Below are 18,208 nucleotides of genomic sequence, written 5' to 3'. Positions count from 1 at the left end.
TTCAATTGGTATTCTATTATTTAACCATGCAATTAAAACTACAATCAATTGCAGTTATTTTTTTTAATTGCAATTAATGTTTGAGTTAATCACGTGAGTTAACTATGATTAGTCGACAGCCCTAATCAATACCCATTCAGTTTCCGCCCATGCGCGTATACCAGGGTTAGTATGCTGGACCCACTTTGGCCTCTGACATGATAAAAGCATAATAGTAATTTTGCAGGTCTGGGAGCCCAACCCTACCCAGACTAAAGGTAGCTGGCCTTTTTAAATGGTAGTCATGGGTATTGACTTGGACCCCACAAAAAAGCTCTCATAATGTTGTTAAATTGTCTAGAATAAGATGGAAGGATATTTAGGCTATTTAGAATACAGAGGAGCCTAGGCAGACTATTCATTTTTATTGCATTAACCCTTCCCCATAGGCTCAGGGAGAGAGGATGCCACCTATTTGTATCACTAGCTACATGAGAGAAAATAGTTCATTAATGTTTCTTGGTACTTTTATACCTAGTTACTTGATTGCATCAGTTTGCCTATGGAAATTCCACTGAGAAAAAATCCCACTACATGATAACCAGGAGATTTCCAATAGTTTCAATTTTCCCCAATTTAGTTAGTACTAGATACTGCTCTGAATTTTTGAATTAGTGATAGGAGAGCTGGAATAGTGGTTTCTGGTTTGAATATATACCAAAGGGCATTCGCTGCATAGAACATCAATTTATATTCCATGGAACTAGTTATATGCCTCGGGTATCTAGATGAGCCTATATAGCTACTGCCAGGGGCTCAAGAGCCAAATAAAAAAGCAATGGAAGTAGCAGGCACCCTTGCCTAGTATCCTGGAGGAGGCTAAGATCTATGAATTTATAGACTATCCAAATCTACCTGTCTCATTTTACTCCCAGCTAAATCTGTGTAGCATTTTGTACCATTTTCTTTTCCACATTTGCCCTGTGGTCTGTCACATTGCTCTTATTGCTGAGTGCTGCATTCATTCCATTATCCAGTCATTCTTTATGTAAGTAAATTCTTCCTGAATTACTCATGTATCAGATGTTTTTTCTGTTCTGACCTCTTGGTTCTCAAATTAGTAACTATCTCTATTTTTGGCATTAGCTCATACTTTCTTTTTAGCATTTTTTTTCTATTTGCTGTTGTATCCCCTCTTGGCGTGAATTTTCATCTAGCTGCATGGAGCGAGAACTCCCAATAACAGATAATGCCCTGCACAATCTGTACCTTACCCTTCAAATAAACCGCTGCTGCATTCTACAGGAATAGCCAAAAACACCGCACTGAAGAGGAGTGATAGTGCAACGTTTGATTACTGTAGAATGGTGCAGTGGGAGTCTTATCCCCCTCCTCTAGTGTTGCTCCACTTAGTGGATGACAGTCTACTACTGCTATCACTTACTCTGTTAGCTCAGTGCAATGGATCTAAAGGTTCCAACCCTGCTGATGACCTCTGTAGATGTCAGCATGATGCCACATGGTGGAATTTCTGTTTCCTCTTCAAGAACATGTTTCCCTAACTTATGCTCTGGAATGGCTGAAACTTTCAAAAAAATTCAGCCTGAGGCAGGCAGACACCATGGAAAATTTCAGCACAAATTATTAAAATTTGACAATGTTGGTTATAAACAGCTGAAAACCGGGGTCTGATAATGGAAAGTGTTAGGCAATCATAACTGTAGATATCATTCCACGTCACCTATAATAAATTGGGGGAGTCTTCTTTTTTCAAACTGGATTTGATGGCAGCAGCTTTATATTTCTTTATAGAAAACGTGCATCTTCAAAATATGTGTGCATTACAGGGAACAAAGACCTCTAAAAGTTTTGTACAGGACTAGAGCTGTCAATATATTAGCAGATAACTATGCAATGTATGGCAGACCTTTCTTGCAATACTTACACAAATGTCTCCGGATAATTGGAAAAAGGCAAATATAGTGCCCATCTTTAAAAAAGAGAAGGAGGAGAACCCAGGGAACTACAAATCGGTCAGCCTCACCCCAGACCCTGGAAAAATCATGGAGCAGGTCTTCAAGGAAACCATTTTAAAACACTTGGAGGCGAGGAAGATGGTCAGGAACAGTCAACATGGATTCACCAAGGGCAAGTCATGCCTGACCAACCTGATTGCCTTCTATGATGAGATAACTGGGTCTGTGGATATGGGGAAAGCAGTGGACGTGATATATCTGGAGTTTAGCAAAGCTTTTGATAGGTCTCCCACAGTATTCTTACCAGCAAATTAAAGTAGTATGGATTGGATGAATGGACTATAAGGTGGATAGAAAGCTTGTTAGATTGTCGGGCTCAACAGGTAGTGATCAATGGCTCGATGCCTAGTTGGCAGCTGGTATCAAGCGGAGTGCCCCGGGGTCAGTCCTGGGGCCGGTTTTGTTCAACATCTTTATTAATGATCTGGATGATGGGATGGATTGCATCCTCAGCAAGTTCACAGATGACACTAGGCTGGGGGGAGAGGTAGATATGCTGGAGGGTAGGGATAGGATCCAGAGTGACCTAGACAAATTGGAGGATTGGGCCAAAAGAAATCTGATGAGGTTTAGCAAGGACAAGTGCAGAGTCCTGCACTTAGGATGGAAGAATCCCATGCACCTCTACAGGCTAGGGGCCGATTGGCTAAGCAGCAGTTCTGCAGAAAAGGACCTGGGGATTACAGTGGACAAGGACCTGGGGATTACAGTGGACAAGAACCTGGATATGAGTCAGCAGTGTACCCTTGTTGCCAAGAAGGCTAATGGCATATTGGGCTGCATTAGTAGCAGCATTGCCAGCAGATCGAGGGAAGTGATCATTCCCCTCTATTCGGCACTGGTGGGGCCACATCTGGAGTATTGTGTCCAGTTGTGGGGCCCCCACTACAGGAAGGATGTGGACAAATTGGAGAGAGTCCAGCGGAGGGCAACGAAAATGATCAGGGGGCTGGGGCACATGACTTGTGAGGAGAGGCTGAGGGAATTAGGCTTGTTTAGTCTGCAGAAGTGAAGAGTGAGGGGGGATTTGATAGCAGCCTTCAACTACCTGAAGGGGGGTTCCAAAGAGGATGGAGCTTGGCTGTTCTCAGTGGTGCCAGATGACAGAACAAGGAGCAATGGTCTCAAGTTGCAGATATTAGGAAACACTATTTCACTAGGAGGGTGGTGAAGCACTGGAATGGGTTACCTAGGGAGGTAGAATCTCCATCCTTAGAGGTTTTTAAGGCCCAGCTTTACAAAGCCCTCGCTGGGATGATTTAGTTGGAGTTGGCCCTGCTTTGAGCAGGGGGTTGGACTAGATGACCTCCTGAGGTCTCTTCCAATCCTAATCTTCTATGATTCTATGTTTCTATAGTTTTAATGAACTGTTTTCAATTCCTACAAGTCTTTTTACTGGCCTGTATTAAACTGTAGCGTTTGACAAGCTGTGATGCTTAAAGAACCATTGTCCGAGTTGAATGAAGTCACATTATGAAAATCTCATTGTTTCACTTTTCCTGGGTTTTTATTTCCCATCCTTGCTGATTAATAAAAACTCTGTGCAGAAGTTTCTAATTAAATAAAAAGAATGTATAATGGATGTTCACACTTGGGTGCATGCTTTCCACAGATGATGGAATTAGAACATTGCAAGTTCAGTTCTTCAGCATCCTCAGCATTGGGTGGCAGAGGACTATGTCTTACCAGAAATATTTCAGATATAATATTAATTGGTAGTGCAAACATTAATAAAATAAAACAAGTCATCTCTAAGATTGTTGGAAGGTGGTTCAAATTACTACCCAGAACCATTACAAATACACAAGCAGCGTCAGGTCTTTGCGTCCATCTTTGGCTAAGAGAGAGGATGCCCATAAGACAGGTTAAGATTTGCAATGCCATATTTTGGACTTCTTTGCATTCTTTCACCCAGCCTTAAAGCATTGACATGTCACAGCAGATGCAACCTTTATCTGTAAAGTGCTGGTGGCACTTGTTCCTGAACAATCTTTTCCTTCCATATTCCGTTTTCTGTAAAAGGGGGCTGCTAGGTAGTTCTAGAGTCATGTATCTGAGTTACAGGAAGGAAACTATTTACCTGTAAATGTCTCTGAATCACTTAGCCTGGCACTTCCATATTGCCAAGGTCTCAGATGCCACTTTTTTTAGGAAGTCTGTTGCTATAAGTTGTACTCTTAAAAAAAAAAAAAAAAAAAATGCAATTGTCATTTAATTTCAGAGTTTATTCCTACTAACAAATGTTTTTTTTTGTCTGTCTGGCTTTCTAGTTGAGGGGCAGAGCATAGTGAGTACAGATGTGTCTTAAATTATAGATTTAAAACTGCATTTTTTTTCTGCGCAGTTTTGTTTTGCATATGTGTAACCTTTTCCAAATTGGAAATGACAACTGGACCTTTATTACCAATTTCATTTACTGTATAATATATGCTAAGCTATGTTAAGCCAAATTGTATGAAATATGCACTCATAGCTCATGTTTTACTTTTTGATCAGGAGCCTTACATCAATAAACTTACAAATTTCATTTTCTGGGAGATGATTGCTTTTATTCTACTTCTAAGAGAGCTGGTGAATTACATATTGAATGGTTAAAAACATTTTGATATCCAACAAGATGCTCAAAGCATTCTAGAGAAATGATTCTCGAAGTTGGGATTTAATTAAACTGTTTAAAATCCACAGTTGATGGCACCTTTTTAGCAGCCTCCAGCAGACAGCCATGGGTCAAAAGGGCATATAAACAGAGCTGTCTTCTAGCAGAAGACCATTCTAGGTTAGGGTTGAGACATGTTGGTTGTGGAAGTTTACAGCTGTAAGTTCTATATCTGTTTTGAAGATAGTGACTTGAGTTGCGAAGACTGTTTATTAGTCTCGGGCCACTCATAGCACTAAATTGAGTGGTTTGGGGAGTGGGTATGTGGGAGGAAAGAGTCCCATTGTTGTGACCACTAGTGTAAATACCTCAATAAACCTTGCAGCAGCACCAGATTTGGTGAAGACAAGACACAATTAGAGGGAGTCAATTGCATCTTGGATGTTAGAAAGGTGTCTGAATTTACCTGAACAGAGCTAGACAAACAAGACTATGTTTTTCATGAAACATTATCTCAGATGCAGAGCGAGCAAGGTACGTACATTTGATTGCAAACTGTATCAAAGCAAGCAGTGAAAATAAAACATAGGCTCCCAAATCAGCTAAGCATTGCAACACTAACTGCAGCAATATCTAAATACTTTTTAAAAATCTGGGCTTATGTAAACCATATTGGTAGGGTATCTTGAAACAGCTTTCTAGTCTTTTTTGTGCACTTTTAGCAGCCAACTAAAATGACAGATCTTTTCACAAGCGTATAGTATTCCCCACCTTTTAAAGTATTCCTCCCTTGAGATTATTGTGTTTACTCCTGCTGCGTTGACTGTATTGATGGACAGGGATGCTAAAACTTTATGCTGTCCTCTTACTTTGAGCTGTAACGCTCTCATAGTCTTCCCTAGCCTCCGATTGTTTACTCACCTTTTCCCACATTGTCTCCTCAAAGCAGGAGATATGCTGCATCAGCTTTTGCTTTTGAAGATTCATTGAGTGATTTGATTTAACCACTATGAAGATTAATAGATATTAACAGCCAAGTCTGAGACAATTATTTTCCTTAAGAGAGAGTGTTCTGCTTAGACAAGATTTTTTTTTTTTTTTTTTTTTTTGCAGAAATACAAATGAGAATGATCAGACTTTTATTTTCCTCCTGTAGCAGTGAGTAGACTTGTTCTTCGGCTAATAACTGGTACTTATTGAGTGTTCAGCCTATTGGACAATAAAGCAAGTCACGACAAGGCATTATTGGAGAGGGGAAAATTTACCTTTATTTCAGGAGTGCCATTTCAGGCTAATTAATGTAAATTCACCCACTTATGCTGCTGCTTTGTGGCTTATTTTAATACTTCAGGCATAATTCAGAGAGACAGAAGCAAGATTTGTTTTTCCCCCCAAACCATTATTTTATGCCAGCTTTAGAGAGAGATGGGTGGCATAAATGATTCACTCCTTAGCTAATTTTAAAACCATAGACTGTTTCTTTGCACTAATAGTTTAAAGTGAGTGAAATACCAAATGAAAATGTTACTGTTGTAATTTCTTATTTGACTACAAAGGAATTAATGACACCAGTAAATAAAGTGAAACACTAAATGTAAATCATAGCAGCTTCTGCTGTGTTGTTTTATTGAAGGTGTCATTCAAGTGTGTCTTGCTTGCTGTCATTGAGCCTATGTCTTTTGATTTTTAAAAGCACCCAGTTACACATACATCTAAGAACACTTGTACATAAGCACCTAAAATATTGGTGTGTTGATAGCTATTCATTCATATACTTTCCTTGAATTATCTTGAGTGGTTTATAAAACAGTAGTCAGTAGGGCTTTTTGGAAGAAGTCCTTCGGACTAACTCTCCTGTTCAAATTCCCCTCCTGGTCCTAGTACAGAATTCATGTCAGGGTGCCTGAAGCACAGAAACTGTTCTGAATTTGTATTGTGGGGTTTTTTTTGTTTTTTTGTTTTTTTTTTAATCCTTCTGAAGTCACATAGCATGTTGTGTGCATCCAAGACTTGCAGTGCTTTGGGTGTTTAGATACTCAAGCTGTTGATGTCTCTTGCCAAAAATGCTCAGGCTGCATTGTGATAGGGAGATAGGCTGGCCAAGGAGGGTTCGGGAAGGTAAAACTAAAACTACCTCCTCTAATCAGAGATCAGAAGACCTGCCTCCTGGGTTTGGGAAGTAGCAGGAGCAAGAAGAAAAGAGTCTAATCACCTGATCTGAGAGAGCAGGAAGGAATAAGTCACAATGTTAATCTAAAAATCAATACAATTGGCTGTTATGCTACCTAGTGAAAACTTCTGATGTGAATCCTGCCTCTGGCTTCTCTTTACTATAAATAGAATGAAGCTTTTTCTTTAGGACCAGCGGATAGCACTTGAAGTTCCACCTTCCCAAAAAATTATCCTTCTAAGGGGGCACCAGACATCTGGCTCTATAATTGCACACCTGGTCATACCTTTGCTAGTTACAAAATGTTACGCATGTACGTAAAGTCATAAATCACAGGGTTAGAAGGGACTGCAAGGGTCATCTGATCTAGCCCTCTGCCAAGATGCAGGATTTGTTAGATCTAAACCATCTAAGACAGATGGCTATCCAGCCTCCTTTTGAAAATCTCCAGTGAAAAAGCTTCCACAACCTCCCGATGTAGTCTTCTTAACAAATTCACACAGTATTTGGCAGGTTCTTTGATCACTGTGGTAATTAGATAGTTCAAATTGTTACTGGAGTGGAAAAGGACCTGGAAACTTTGTGCGACATTTCACCAAAAAATCTCTTCCTATGATTTAACTTTCCATAGTAAGATCATGGAATTAGTTCTTCCATTGTTTGCTTTTATTATCCCGTCATTTGAGTTTCTCAACCTGCATTAGACACTGGCTCCAAAACGTCTCTGTTAAGGAGGTAAGTACTCACTAGTCTTTATAAGTAATCTGAGGTGTAAAGTTTTTCTTGCCAAAAATAACACAGAGTCTTACCACAGGACTGAGAGCCAACTACTACATAAGAATGGCCATACTGGGTCAGACCAAAGGTCCATCTAGCCCAGTATCCTGTCTACCGACAGTGGCCAATGCCAGGTGCCCCAGAGGGAGTGAACCTAACAGGTAATGATCAAGTGATCTCTCTCCTGCCATCCATCTCCACCCTCTGACAAACAGAGTCTAGGGACACCATTCCTTACCCATCGTGGCTAATAGCCATTAATGGACTTACCTCCATGAATTTATCCAGTTCTCTTTTAAACGCTGTTGTAGTCAGTATATACTAGATATTCTCTCCTGCCTGGAAAACACCACAGACTACTATTTTCTTCCAGCTCTGGCATGGAAACAAGGAAAATATGGCCCAGAAAACGTGAGCATAATAAGGGATGGAAACCATGGATACCATGGAATTTTGGCACAAAATACAAACCAAATAGAATGCATGGATGCCATGGAAATTGGTCACTCTGAAGAGACATTATAGGAATTCTGTTGTTTTTTTATGTTTCTGGACGTTACCTTTAAACACTTATCTAATAACAGTTGTCTCTTAGTCTGCAAAGTGACATTTGCTAAAGATAAAGCACAGCTGAGTAGAACAAGGTGAGACCGAGAAAGTGAAGGAGAAGAGCAAGGTAAACAGGAGGAAAGGGGTAGGGAAAAGAGAAGCTTGTGCTAGGAATGCCCATCTGTAGAAAAGAGGAACTGCTGCTCTTTTTTTTTTTTTTTTTAAATAAAAATGCTGGGGAGGAAGTGGGTGTTAAAGGAATGAGCGCATGTACACTCAAATGTCTTCTATGGAAATCTAAATTTTTTCCATAAACATTTCCTCCCCTTTTTGTTCATGAGCTCTTTGTCTTGAATTGATTATTGAAATACATGTGGTAAGATCGCTAACTGGCCATTAGCTGTCCTCCCCATCAGCATTTTATTTTGTTCCTTATTTAGCAAAGCTAGATGGTGATGCCCTTTCACTGGAAATATCCCAAATTTGTCAGTGCCTAGTCTGATCAGTGTAGGAAGATGCGTCAGGCAGCTGGCAATGGTGCCTTTTAAGTTTAAAGTTACTTGATTGATTGAAATTAACGTGTTTATCTTCCATATAATCATGGAATACTAGAATGAATACTCCATGGTTTACAAAAAACAAGGGCGCTAATGTAGATGAGCCATGTATTAATGTTATAACTTACCATTCTCTGTGCCAGCAAAAGGAAAAGGGGATTCCTTTCAAAATATTTTTGGATAAAGTTGATGTATGCACATGTGGGCTATCCGATCTATCCTGCATTTACACTGTGTAGAAGTATACTGTAAACGAAAACGTGCATGGTGTTTCGGGGATAAGCTCTCTTTTTTTTAGAGAATCAAAAACTAGTTGTGTGCTAGACTGAGGGGCTGCCTCTAGAGATGAGCCATAGTGGTGTGTATCTGAGTGTTCCTCCAAATTAGTACAGCTTGTGTTTTCTTAGCTACAGATGCAAATATGTTGATTTGTGGAATAGTTCCAAATTGGAGCATTCTAGAAATTCAAATGCTAAGACTGACTTGACAAGGAAGCGTAAGAGCTGCCATATTATCAGACTATGGTCCATCTTGCCTAATATCCTGTTTCTAATGGTGGCCTGTACCAGACTTCAGGGGGAAGGTGTAGAATAGGGCAATTATGGAATGCTCCATCCATGACTTCCACTCCTGACTTCCTGTAGTCAGAGGTTTAGGGTTGCCCTGATCATGGGGTTGCAGCCTGACTGTTTTGGCTAATAGTCATTGATGGACCAACTTATCCTCCATAAACGTATCCAGTTCTTTTTTTGAACCCAGTTATACTTTTGGTCATCACAATATCACATGCCAATGAGTTCCACAGGTTAGCTGTGAGTTGTGTGAAAAAGTACTTCCTCTTGTGTGTATTAAACTTGTTGCCTATTCATTTCATTGTGTGATCCCTGTTTTTTCATATTGTATGAGAGGGTAAATGACACTTTTCAATTAATTTTTTCCGCACCATTCGTAATTTCATATCCCCCCTTAGTCGTCTCATTTCTAAGCTGTACAGCCCTACTCTTTTTAGTCTCTCCCCTTAGATGGAAGCTGTTCCATAACCTTGGATCACCTTTATTGCTCTTTTCTGAACTTTTATCCAGTTCCATTATATCCCTTTTGAGATGGGGCAATCAGAACTGGACATAGTATTCAAGGTGTGAGCCTACCATGGATTTATGGATTATTATATTTTGTCTTATTTTCTATCCCTTTCTAATAGTTCCTATTAGCCTTTTTGACCACTGCGGTACATGGAGCACAAGTTTTCAGAGAACTAGCCACTGTGACTCCAAGGTCTTTCTTGGGTGGTAACAGCTAATTTAGATGCTTTCATTTTGTATGTATAGCTGGGATGATTTTTTCCAATATACCTTACTTTTGCACTTTTCAGTGTTGAATTTCATGCTATTTTGTTGTCCATTCACCCAGTTTGGTGAGATCCCTCTATAACTTCTCATAGTCTGCTTTTGAATGGTTTTACACATTTTAAAATCATGTTGTATTTGTTCGGATAACGGTATTTTGCATCGATGAGCAGGGAGGAACAAGAGAACCTCACGATGGGGAGTGCCCAAGAACTGGTATTGTGTAGTACTTGTGACCTTCCTGATTAGTTTATCTTGAAGCTAATGAGAATTTCCACTGGATGTCACTGTTACTCTCCACGGATGTAGTTAAAATAAAATTTTACCTGTAGTGAAAATGACTCTGAAAGAGGAGATTTAAATATCTTCTTTGTTTGACTTGCATAATAAGAACCCAAATAAGACCACCTATACTACCCAGTTTCTTTCCATTAGTTCCTGTTTTATTCCAACTAAGCCCTCAAACGTAGTCTAATATTTTTAATATCAGACTATCCATAGTTTAAAGACTGTCAACTGTTTTCTTTCTGAATTAACATTACTTTAAAAAATTCCAGTTTTTTATAAAGTACCCTTTTAGTAGTGTCGGCTGACTTATTGTTAATTCCTTTTTTCATTTTATTTTAAGTGGGTTTTTAGCTCCCCTTTTTAGCTTTTGAGGGTCTGTCAAGTAAGGGAGAAACTTAAAAGTCAAGAAATAGTGAAACTGACTAGAGGCAGGTTATTGTCAAGTGGATAAAATAGACTGCAAAAAACAAACAAAAAAAAAAACCCTTTTGTTCCTACTTTCAGTTACATTAATCTTGGGTGTTAATTGTAACAATAGTCAGTATAAAGGTTTCAGATAGAAATGTGATTAAGCAGATTGTGTCCCTTTTTAATATTAGCTTTTCAGAAGCTAGCTGTAATTTTATATAATTGCATATCAATTTATATTTTCCACTGGCTTATATGTTCCAAAATTGACTTGTCCAAGACCCAGCAGTACGGTACCTTTAGTAGAATGCTCTCTAGTTAGAACAGTTTTCATAAAAAGTTTCAATGTGAAGACTTTTGGAATGAAGGCTGATTTATTTCACCTGTGTCCATGGCCCATCAAGGAGGGATAGCTCAGTGGTTTGAGTATTGGCCTGCTAAACCCAGGATTGTGAGCTCAATCCTTGAGGGGACCATTTTGGGATCTGGGACAAAAATCTGTCTGGGGATTGGTCGTGCTTTGAGCAGGGGGTTGGACTAGATGACCTCCTGAGGTCCCTTAATTTTTTTTTTAATGGGGGGAGGGATAGCTCAGTGGTTTGAGCATTGGCCTGCTAAACCCAGGGTTGTGAGTTCAATCCTTGGGGGGGCCACTTAGGGATCTGGGGCAAAAATCAGTACTTGGTCCTGCTAGTTAAGGCAGGGGGCTGGACTCCATGACCTTTCAAGGTCCCTTCTAGTTCTATGAGATAGGTATATCTCCATATATTAAGTGTGTCATTTAAGTGAGTGCTAAGAGCTGTATTGTATTCAAAAACTGCTTAATCCATTCTTCTTTTAATGTTCAGTTGCTTCTCGCTATACTTTCAATGCCTGATAAGCAGACGTTGTAATAAAATATTTAATGGCACATACAGTTACTCGGTTGTGCTGAATAAACTGTTCACTTGAACTCACTAAAATAGATTAAACCTCCACAGCAGTTTCATTGTCTTTAGTGTCCTTCCCCAGAGTTCATCTGGCATGTTACCTTATAATGTAGTTGTGAGGGAGTACAGGTGTCTTTTTATGTAATGATGACACTTGACAGTGCTGAAACAATTGTGAAGCCAGTACCTATTTCATGCTTTTGATGGCATGTTTTATTTTTGCAGCATTTTTTCTTTTTCATCTGCTTGAAGAATGGGCTCTTGAACCTACTTCCAGTCCCATTGTAGTCACCAGCTTACCACGTACCCTATACATCTATTAAATACAAGATAGCTGCTGCTTTTTTTCAAAGCACAGTAAAAAGAACAAAAATAGCCCTATGACAAAATGGAAAACAATGTCGATATTTGTATTCTCCTTATTTTTCTTCAGTTGTGTGCAAAATTCCAGTAGACCATATTACTACTTCCAGTATCCCAGACACAAGTTGGTGGTGGTTGTTACGGAAAAGTTTGCAAGCACTTGGGCTTTTCATTAAAAACAAAAAGAGAACCAGAGGGCTCTTGCAGGCTCTCCTGAGACCCCATAATGATATTTATCACTATAATCTGGGGGACATAGTAACAAGTTAATAATGGCAGGTTATTTCCCAATAATGCAGCAGCAACCTGTGTCATTGTTGTACTTGCACTGAGCCAAAAGGGCTGGAAGTTGCTTCTGGAAGTTGCTTCTGGAAGAACTGCCACTCACCTGGCACACAGTTATGTAGCACAGGCTCTTTCCCATCTATTTGTTTTTAAACCAAGGAGAACTTCCTTCATTTTTACAAATAATAATTTGTCTAGCTTTTTTTCCCCCCTAAGCGGGGCACAAAAGACATCCCAGAGGCCCCATTCAGATTTGGTATATTTTAAAATCTGTTAATTACTCTACACAGCCTTTGCCGTGCAAAGTACTGGTTCCGTTTCTTATACAGGCAAAACACTCACTGAATTCTGTTTTAGGATGTTTTGGGCAATAGTGTCATTTACAGGCTTCTGAGCATCATCTGTCCCATTTTAATCAAATCCATATTTTTAGAGTCTAATAGCTTTGCCAGAGTCTGAACAAGATGGAAATCTGGATGAAAATGCTTTGACCTACCCCAGAAAAGGAAAAGTGATGATTTTTGTTGGGAGGGAAGATCACATAGAATAATGATAGTGCCAGCTAAATGTTGAGGCAGTGGGTTCTTAAACCTTTATTTCTTGAGTGTCTCTAAATGCGATGTACAAAAAAAAAACTTTTATAAGTATTTTTTTTTCAGGATTATTATAAGTTGAACCATTTTTTTTTTAAAAAGAAAAGCTGTCAGTTTCTTGCTTTGTTTAAAGGTAGAAGGATAACAGTTTATCGGTACACTTATTTTTCTGCTTCAACGAGTTAGCTTCTGCTAATGGGTTCAGACATGAAAGTCCGTAAACATTTTAAGTGAAGATTTTGTATAATGTTAGTGTGCTTGAAGCTCAGATACACAGGAATGGGTATGGAGTAACTATAGACCAGTCAATCAAAATATAGAATTAGTTTGGTTAGTAACGGAAGAATATTTTGGGTTTTTTTTTATGCTGATCACCTACTGAGCACATCAAATTTTTCTTTTAAGTAAACTCAGACAAATTGCAGTTCTATCAGGTTTCCTTTGGAGTTGATTAGCTTGTGCTAGAGCAAATTTATATCCGTAAACTGTCACTGTTTGGAGTCAATCCTTGGTGGTTAAACATTCCTGGAACAGATCTAATATACAAACTGGAGATTCTTTGTAGGGCTCTGGTTTCCCCCTCTTCCCAACAACTTCTTTGCTTAAAATAAAGCTGGTATACAAATGAGGTTCTGACTTTATTTGTGATCTGCCCGGATGGGCTGCTGATCCATGGACTTCAATGGGGTTCTGCGCAGACAGTGAATTGCACCAGTGCAGGATCAGGGCCTTATTTTGTATTGAGCAACAGCTGGAAGGAATGTAGGGCACCAAGCAATGCAATTAATACTTAAAACAAATGTTTCACAATTATGCTTTTCTAACGTCAAACGCTAAGGGATGTAGAATTAATGTGGATTGTGAGGGAGCAGGGCTGTTGATTTTTATATATATATATATATATATATATTTATTTTTCAGATGGAGTAAGAATTTGTCCTAGTCTTAAAATTACAGCATTGTTGTATAATGTATTCAAGTGACTCACATCAAGTAGGGCTGTGACAGAATAAACAGCATTACTCAGAGAAACAGATTATTAATACTGTGGTCAGGAGTGAAGAAGGCAAGGAGTCATTAGCCACGTTCTAATTAGAGATGGGCCTGAGCAGCATGATTTCCAGCAATCCAAAGTCTGAGTGCCTGGTTCTCTGGCTTGGACATTTTGCAGTCATTTACACTAGTCCCAAGCAAGTGAAAGATGCTAACATTCTTATTTGGTTATCAATTACTGTGCAAGGTGATGGAGGATCAGGTTCTGGGGATGTCTGGATCTGGAGTTTAGGTTCAAATCCATGTCGAATTCTGATCGTTTATGTAAAGTAGTAAGCATTGGAACATTCAGCATCACTTATTCCAGCAGTTAGCTTTTATATTACAAAAAAATAGCTTTCACTTTATTCAGCTGACACCAGTTCATTTGTATCCAAAAGGTAGATAAAGTTGTGGGGCTTGTCTCACATAAAAGATCACCTTTTAAGGAGGACGGGAGGAGGAAGTTTTAGCAAAAATGTTTGTTAGTTTATGTAGTGAAATTCTCAAGCTTGCATAACAAAAACAGCTGAGATTGAAACTTCAAAGTTGACTTGTTTTTGTGAGGAGAGAGTGAGTTCAAGATCTAAACAAAATTAAAATGGCTGACCCAAACTATGCATGTTTAACTTATATGTGTATTGGAACATTTTTGCTTAATTTTACATGCTTAACTGTAGAAATCAAGTTTAGTGTAGCCACTAGATCTGAGAAGAGAGCCTATTGTTCCCTGTATTATTGATATAAACCTCTCTGCTTTTTACAGTGTTGGACTAAAATTGTAGGAGATGTTCATCACCATGGTAACTTGTATATTATTTATAATCATGTTTGTGTTTGTGCAAAAGTATACAAATTGTCTCCCTGGTGTCTCTCTCTTCAGGTACACTTCATATTTCTGTAGCACCTTCCATCCTAGTAGCCCATAGCTCTTCACAATCTTTAGTAACTTGAATCATGCATTACTTCCATAAGGTGTAGATATTATCCCCATATTCCAGAGGTTACTTTCCCCAAGTCACACAAGTCCATGGCAGCTTTCCTGATTTCTAGCTGTGTGCTGTTGCTTCAACACCATCAGTCCCTTTTCATAGCACAGATTCAGTTCTCCAGGACAGATCATACTTCACTGCAACCTATCCCTGAGGCAGAAATACTTCTGTTGCTTGCATTATACTAACATATAGTGTCTCTTTGTTTTCCTAGCAATCAGAAATGGATTGCGGTGATCCTCCTAAGAAAAACAAAACACAAGAATCTGCCAGGAACCAGCACCAGCAAGAGGAGGAGACGAGTCTTGCAGATACCCTAGAGCATATTGTGGGACAGTTAGATGTTCTTACTCAGGTATGAAGTGCTTTATAGGCTCATGATAATAGGTCATCTTCTGTCATCAAGTGAAATATGGACTTTTTGAAATAGATCCTTAAAGTAAAAATGTGAATAGTCTCAAAACTCAGAAGCTTATTGGTAAATCTCTGTAGAATGATGGAGAGTGTCAAATTTCTGAATTATCTAAAAAGTTGTCACAATATCCTTAAAATGTTGTTTGTTTGTTTTTTTTTAATAAGTATTGGAAGGACATAAAGAAGTTTACAGTCCACAAAACCTGTAATTTAAATATAATCCCATCTCCATCTACTATTATCTTGCTTTATGGTAAAACACAAACGGCTACTGAATTCAACATGTATGGCATATGCATTGTGCCATATTCTACTGGCTTCAGTGAGAGCAGAGTTAGGCCAGTGCTGATGGCTTTTCAAAATCCCACCTTATATTTTATCCCCTTTTGTGGAACTAATTTTAACTTTTTCAGGGAGTACTTTAGAGCTCATTAGAGAATAATGTAGGGTTGTGTGACTGGAGTCCCATGGGGAGCCAGCTGAGGTCACTCAATTAGGATGAACTGCAAAGAATGGAACAGACATCCCCCAAAGCTGGTGGATATTTCAATACTTAGATTTACCAAGCCAGCACTAAACAGCTTCTGTTATACCTCACTGGTTACTTAGAAGTCCAAAACATAGTTCCTTTAAAGTAACCCAGCCTCAGGCCTCCACCTAGTTACCCATGTCAGATATGATGAAGATTAATGATAATCTTATTTCATCACATAAAAAAGTTCTACCAATCCCAAAGGATCACACCCATTACTTTCCATATTAATAAATATTCCAGATCTTACCCTAATACATGCTTACAGCCCATTCTTATTAACTAAAATTTATTAAAAAAGAAAAGAGAGAGTATGGTTAACAGATCAATATACATACAGACATGAGTTCAATTCTTGAGTTTCAGATTTATAACAGAGATTATGAGCTTTGTAGTTACAAAGAGTTCTTTTAGAATTTAGTCCATAGGTTATAGTCCAATGTCCAGTATTATATCCAGGGAGTACCAGCTTAACTGGGATCTCATCTTGCGACTTTAACTTGCGCTGATAAAGCTTAAGCAGATCTGAGATGATAGGATCAGGACCCAACCCATTTTTATATAGTTCAGGCGTTCTTTGACAGCTCGGAGTCCCTCGGCAAACAATAGACTCTCATTTCCTAAGCATCGCCCTTAATTATTCACACAAATTAACATAAGGCAATTGCCTGTTTTTCCACCATTTGCAGATGATTTGCTATATATTTCAAAGAGATTCATACAGCGGACAGCCTATGTTTACAGTTCATTTATGTCCCTTTGATATCTGAATTAACAGAATATAGCATAGATAGGGACTGTTTGATTACATTGTTGACCACTACCAATATATATGTAAATGCTCAAAAACACAAACATTATCTCCCCATTTGTCTTTAAGAGTTGAATTTGAGTCATTCATCCTGAAGGACAGTTAACCCTTTCTGGTCATGCGTCACAGGGGGTAGCATAAAAATCTAAATTCAAATCTAGATTATTCTATTAAAATGTATGTCAGCAGTAACCTTTGCCACAATTAATTCTTGGTCCTTTATATAAGCACTTTATGCTTTCAAAGCACTGTAAAATTTAAATTTGCAATGGTTACAAATCATATACTAAAATTAAGACCACTTTCTGGGAATTCACAATTTTGGGGTTCCAAACATTAAAATAAAATTCTTTGTGTCCTTTAAACTTTCCTTCTCCACAAGTGTGAAAGCCTGCATGGATCATGGTAGGGGTGGTCTAGTAGCATACTATTTTCTGGAAATTAAGGAAATCTATATGTTCAATTCATATTTAAAAAAAAAAAACTGGTCAGTATATTCTACACATAGTATTCTTCAGTTTGGGGAATGCATCGCTATCTTGCATAAGAGAATTAACTTCAGTTCTAGATCCTCAGCCTGTAAAATCAGCGTAGCTCCATTGTCCCCTCCCCTGTTTAAATCCTACTCTTTCCCTAACTCCTTCCACATACTTCAAGTTCCCACCTGTTCCCCAACAGCTTCTGTCCTGTTTCTCTCCACCATGCTTCTCCCTTGCACATATCTGGGTCTCACCACAGCCCTGTCTTGTGGTGTGGTGGTTTAAATTTTTAAGCATTAATTTTGTCTTAATCACATTACCTCACCCTCATCCACCACACACAACTCCTGCCTCCACTAATTCGGCACACTTCTTTAACTCCAACCACAAACATTTTAACTGTTGAAAAAATCTTAATACACTATTCTTACTTACATTATCACTTAAATAGCACTACTCTAAACATTACAATACCAGCTTCCTAAAATGATAAACAACTTAATCCCCACCGTGAACATGCAACACATCCAAATCCAACACAGCATAACAAAACATAACCAGCAACTAAAAATCAACACCACCTCCAACAAAACACCAGTTCATCACTTCGGTTAGAAAATTGTAATTTCTTAATGTTAACCATGTGGAATGGAAAGATTAAATATTGTATGTGGAGGTGCAGGGAGAAGGCATGTATTACAGGGTGATGGATCTTGATGACATAATGCAAAGAAGATTAATTCCTCGTTGTGATTTGGAAAGGCTGAGTGAGAAAATTTAACAAGTGGGTTCATAGCTATCTTAATGGTTACGTGTGGTATGGTTATTCAAGTGCACATACCTGTTCTTTAATTAAGGAATTTTTTGTCTGAGCGGGATATAAAAATAAGAGTCTACATGCATTTATACAAATATAACAGGTTTGTCTTCCTTGTTTCTCATATTAAAAAGAAATCCTGCCCTTTCATAGAATGCAGAAGAATTTGAATGTATCATATCATATATAACACTAATTCTCATTCCAACTCAGTCTTCTGCTCCTGAGGAACATGAACATGATTGAAAAGTGTGG

The 18,208-nt window shown here is 38.5% G+C and overlaps 1 protein-coding gene across 2 annotated transcripts in view; it reads left to right on the top strand.

Moving 5' to 3' along the window:
• POC1A (POC1 centriolar protein A) overlaps positions 1–18,208 on the top strand; it is a 112,516-nt gene that overhangs the window by 82,426 nt on the left and 11,882 nt on the right. For both annotated transcript variants that reach the window (XM_054034984.1, XM_054034985.1), the window contains exon 10: positions 15,115–15,255. In XM_054034984.1, coding sequence (XP_053890959.1) covers positions 15,115–15,255 — 141 coding nt within the window. The remainder of the gene's footprint in view (positions 1–15,114; positions 15,256–18,208) is intronic.

Source organism: Malaclemys terrapin, chromosome 7 (assembly GCF_027887155.1).
Source record: "Malaclemys terrapin pileata isolate rMalTer1 chromosome 7, rMalTer1.hap1, whole genome shotgun sequence".
Classification (NCBI taxonomy): domain Eukaryota; kingdom Metazoa; phylum Chordata; order Testudines; family Emydidae; genus Malaclemys; species Malaclemys terrapin.
Note: the sequence above shows the minus strand (reverse complement) of the source record. Positions and strands in the feature narration are given on the sequence as shown.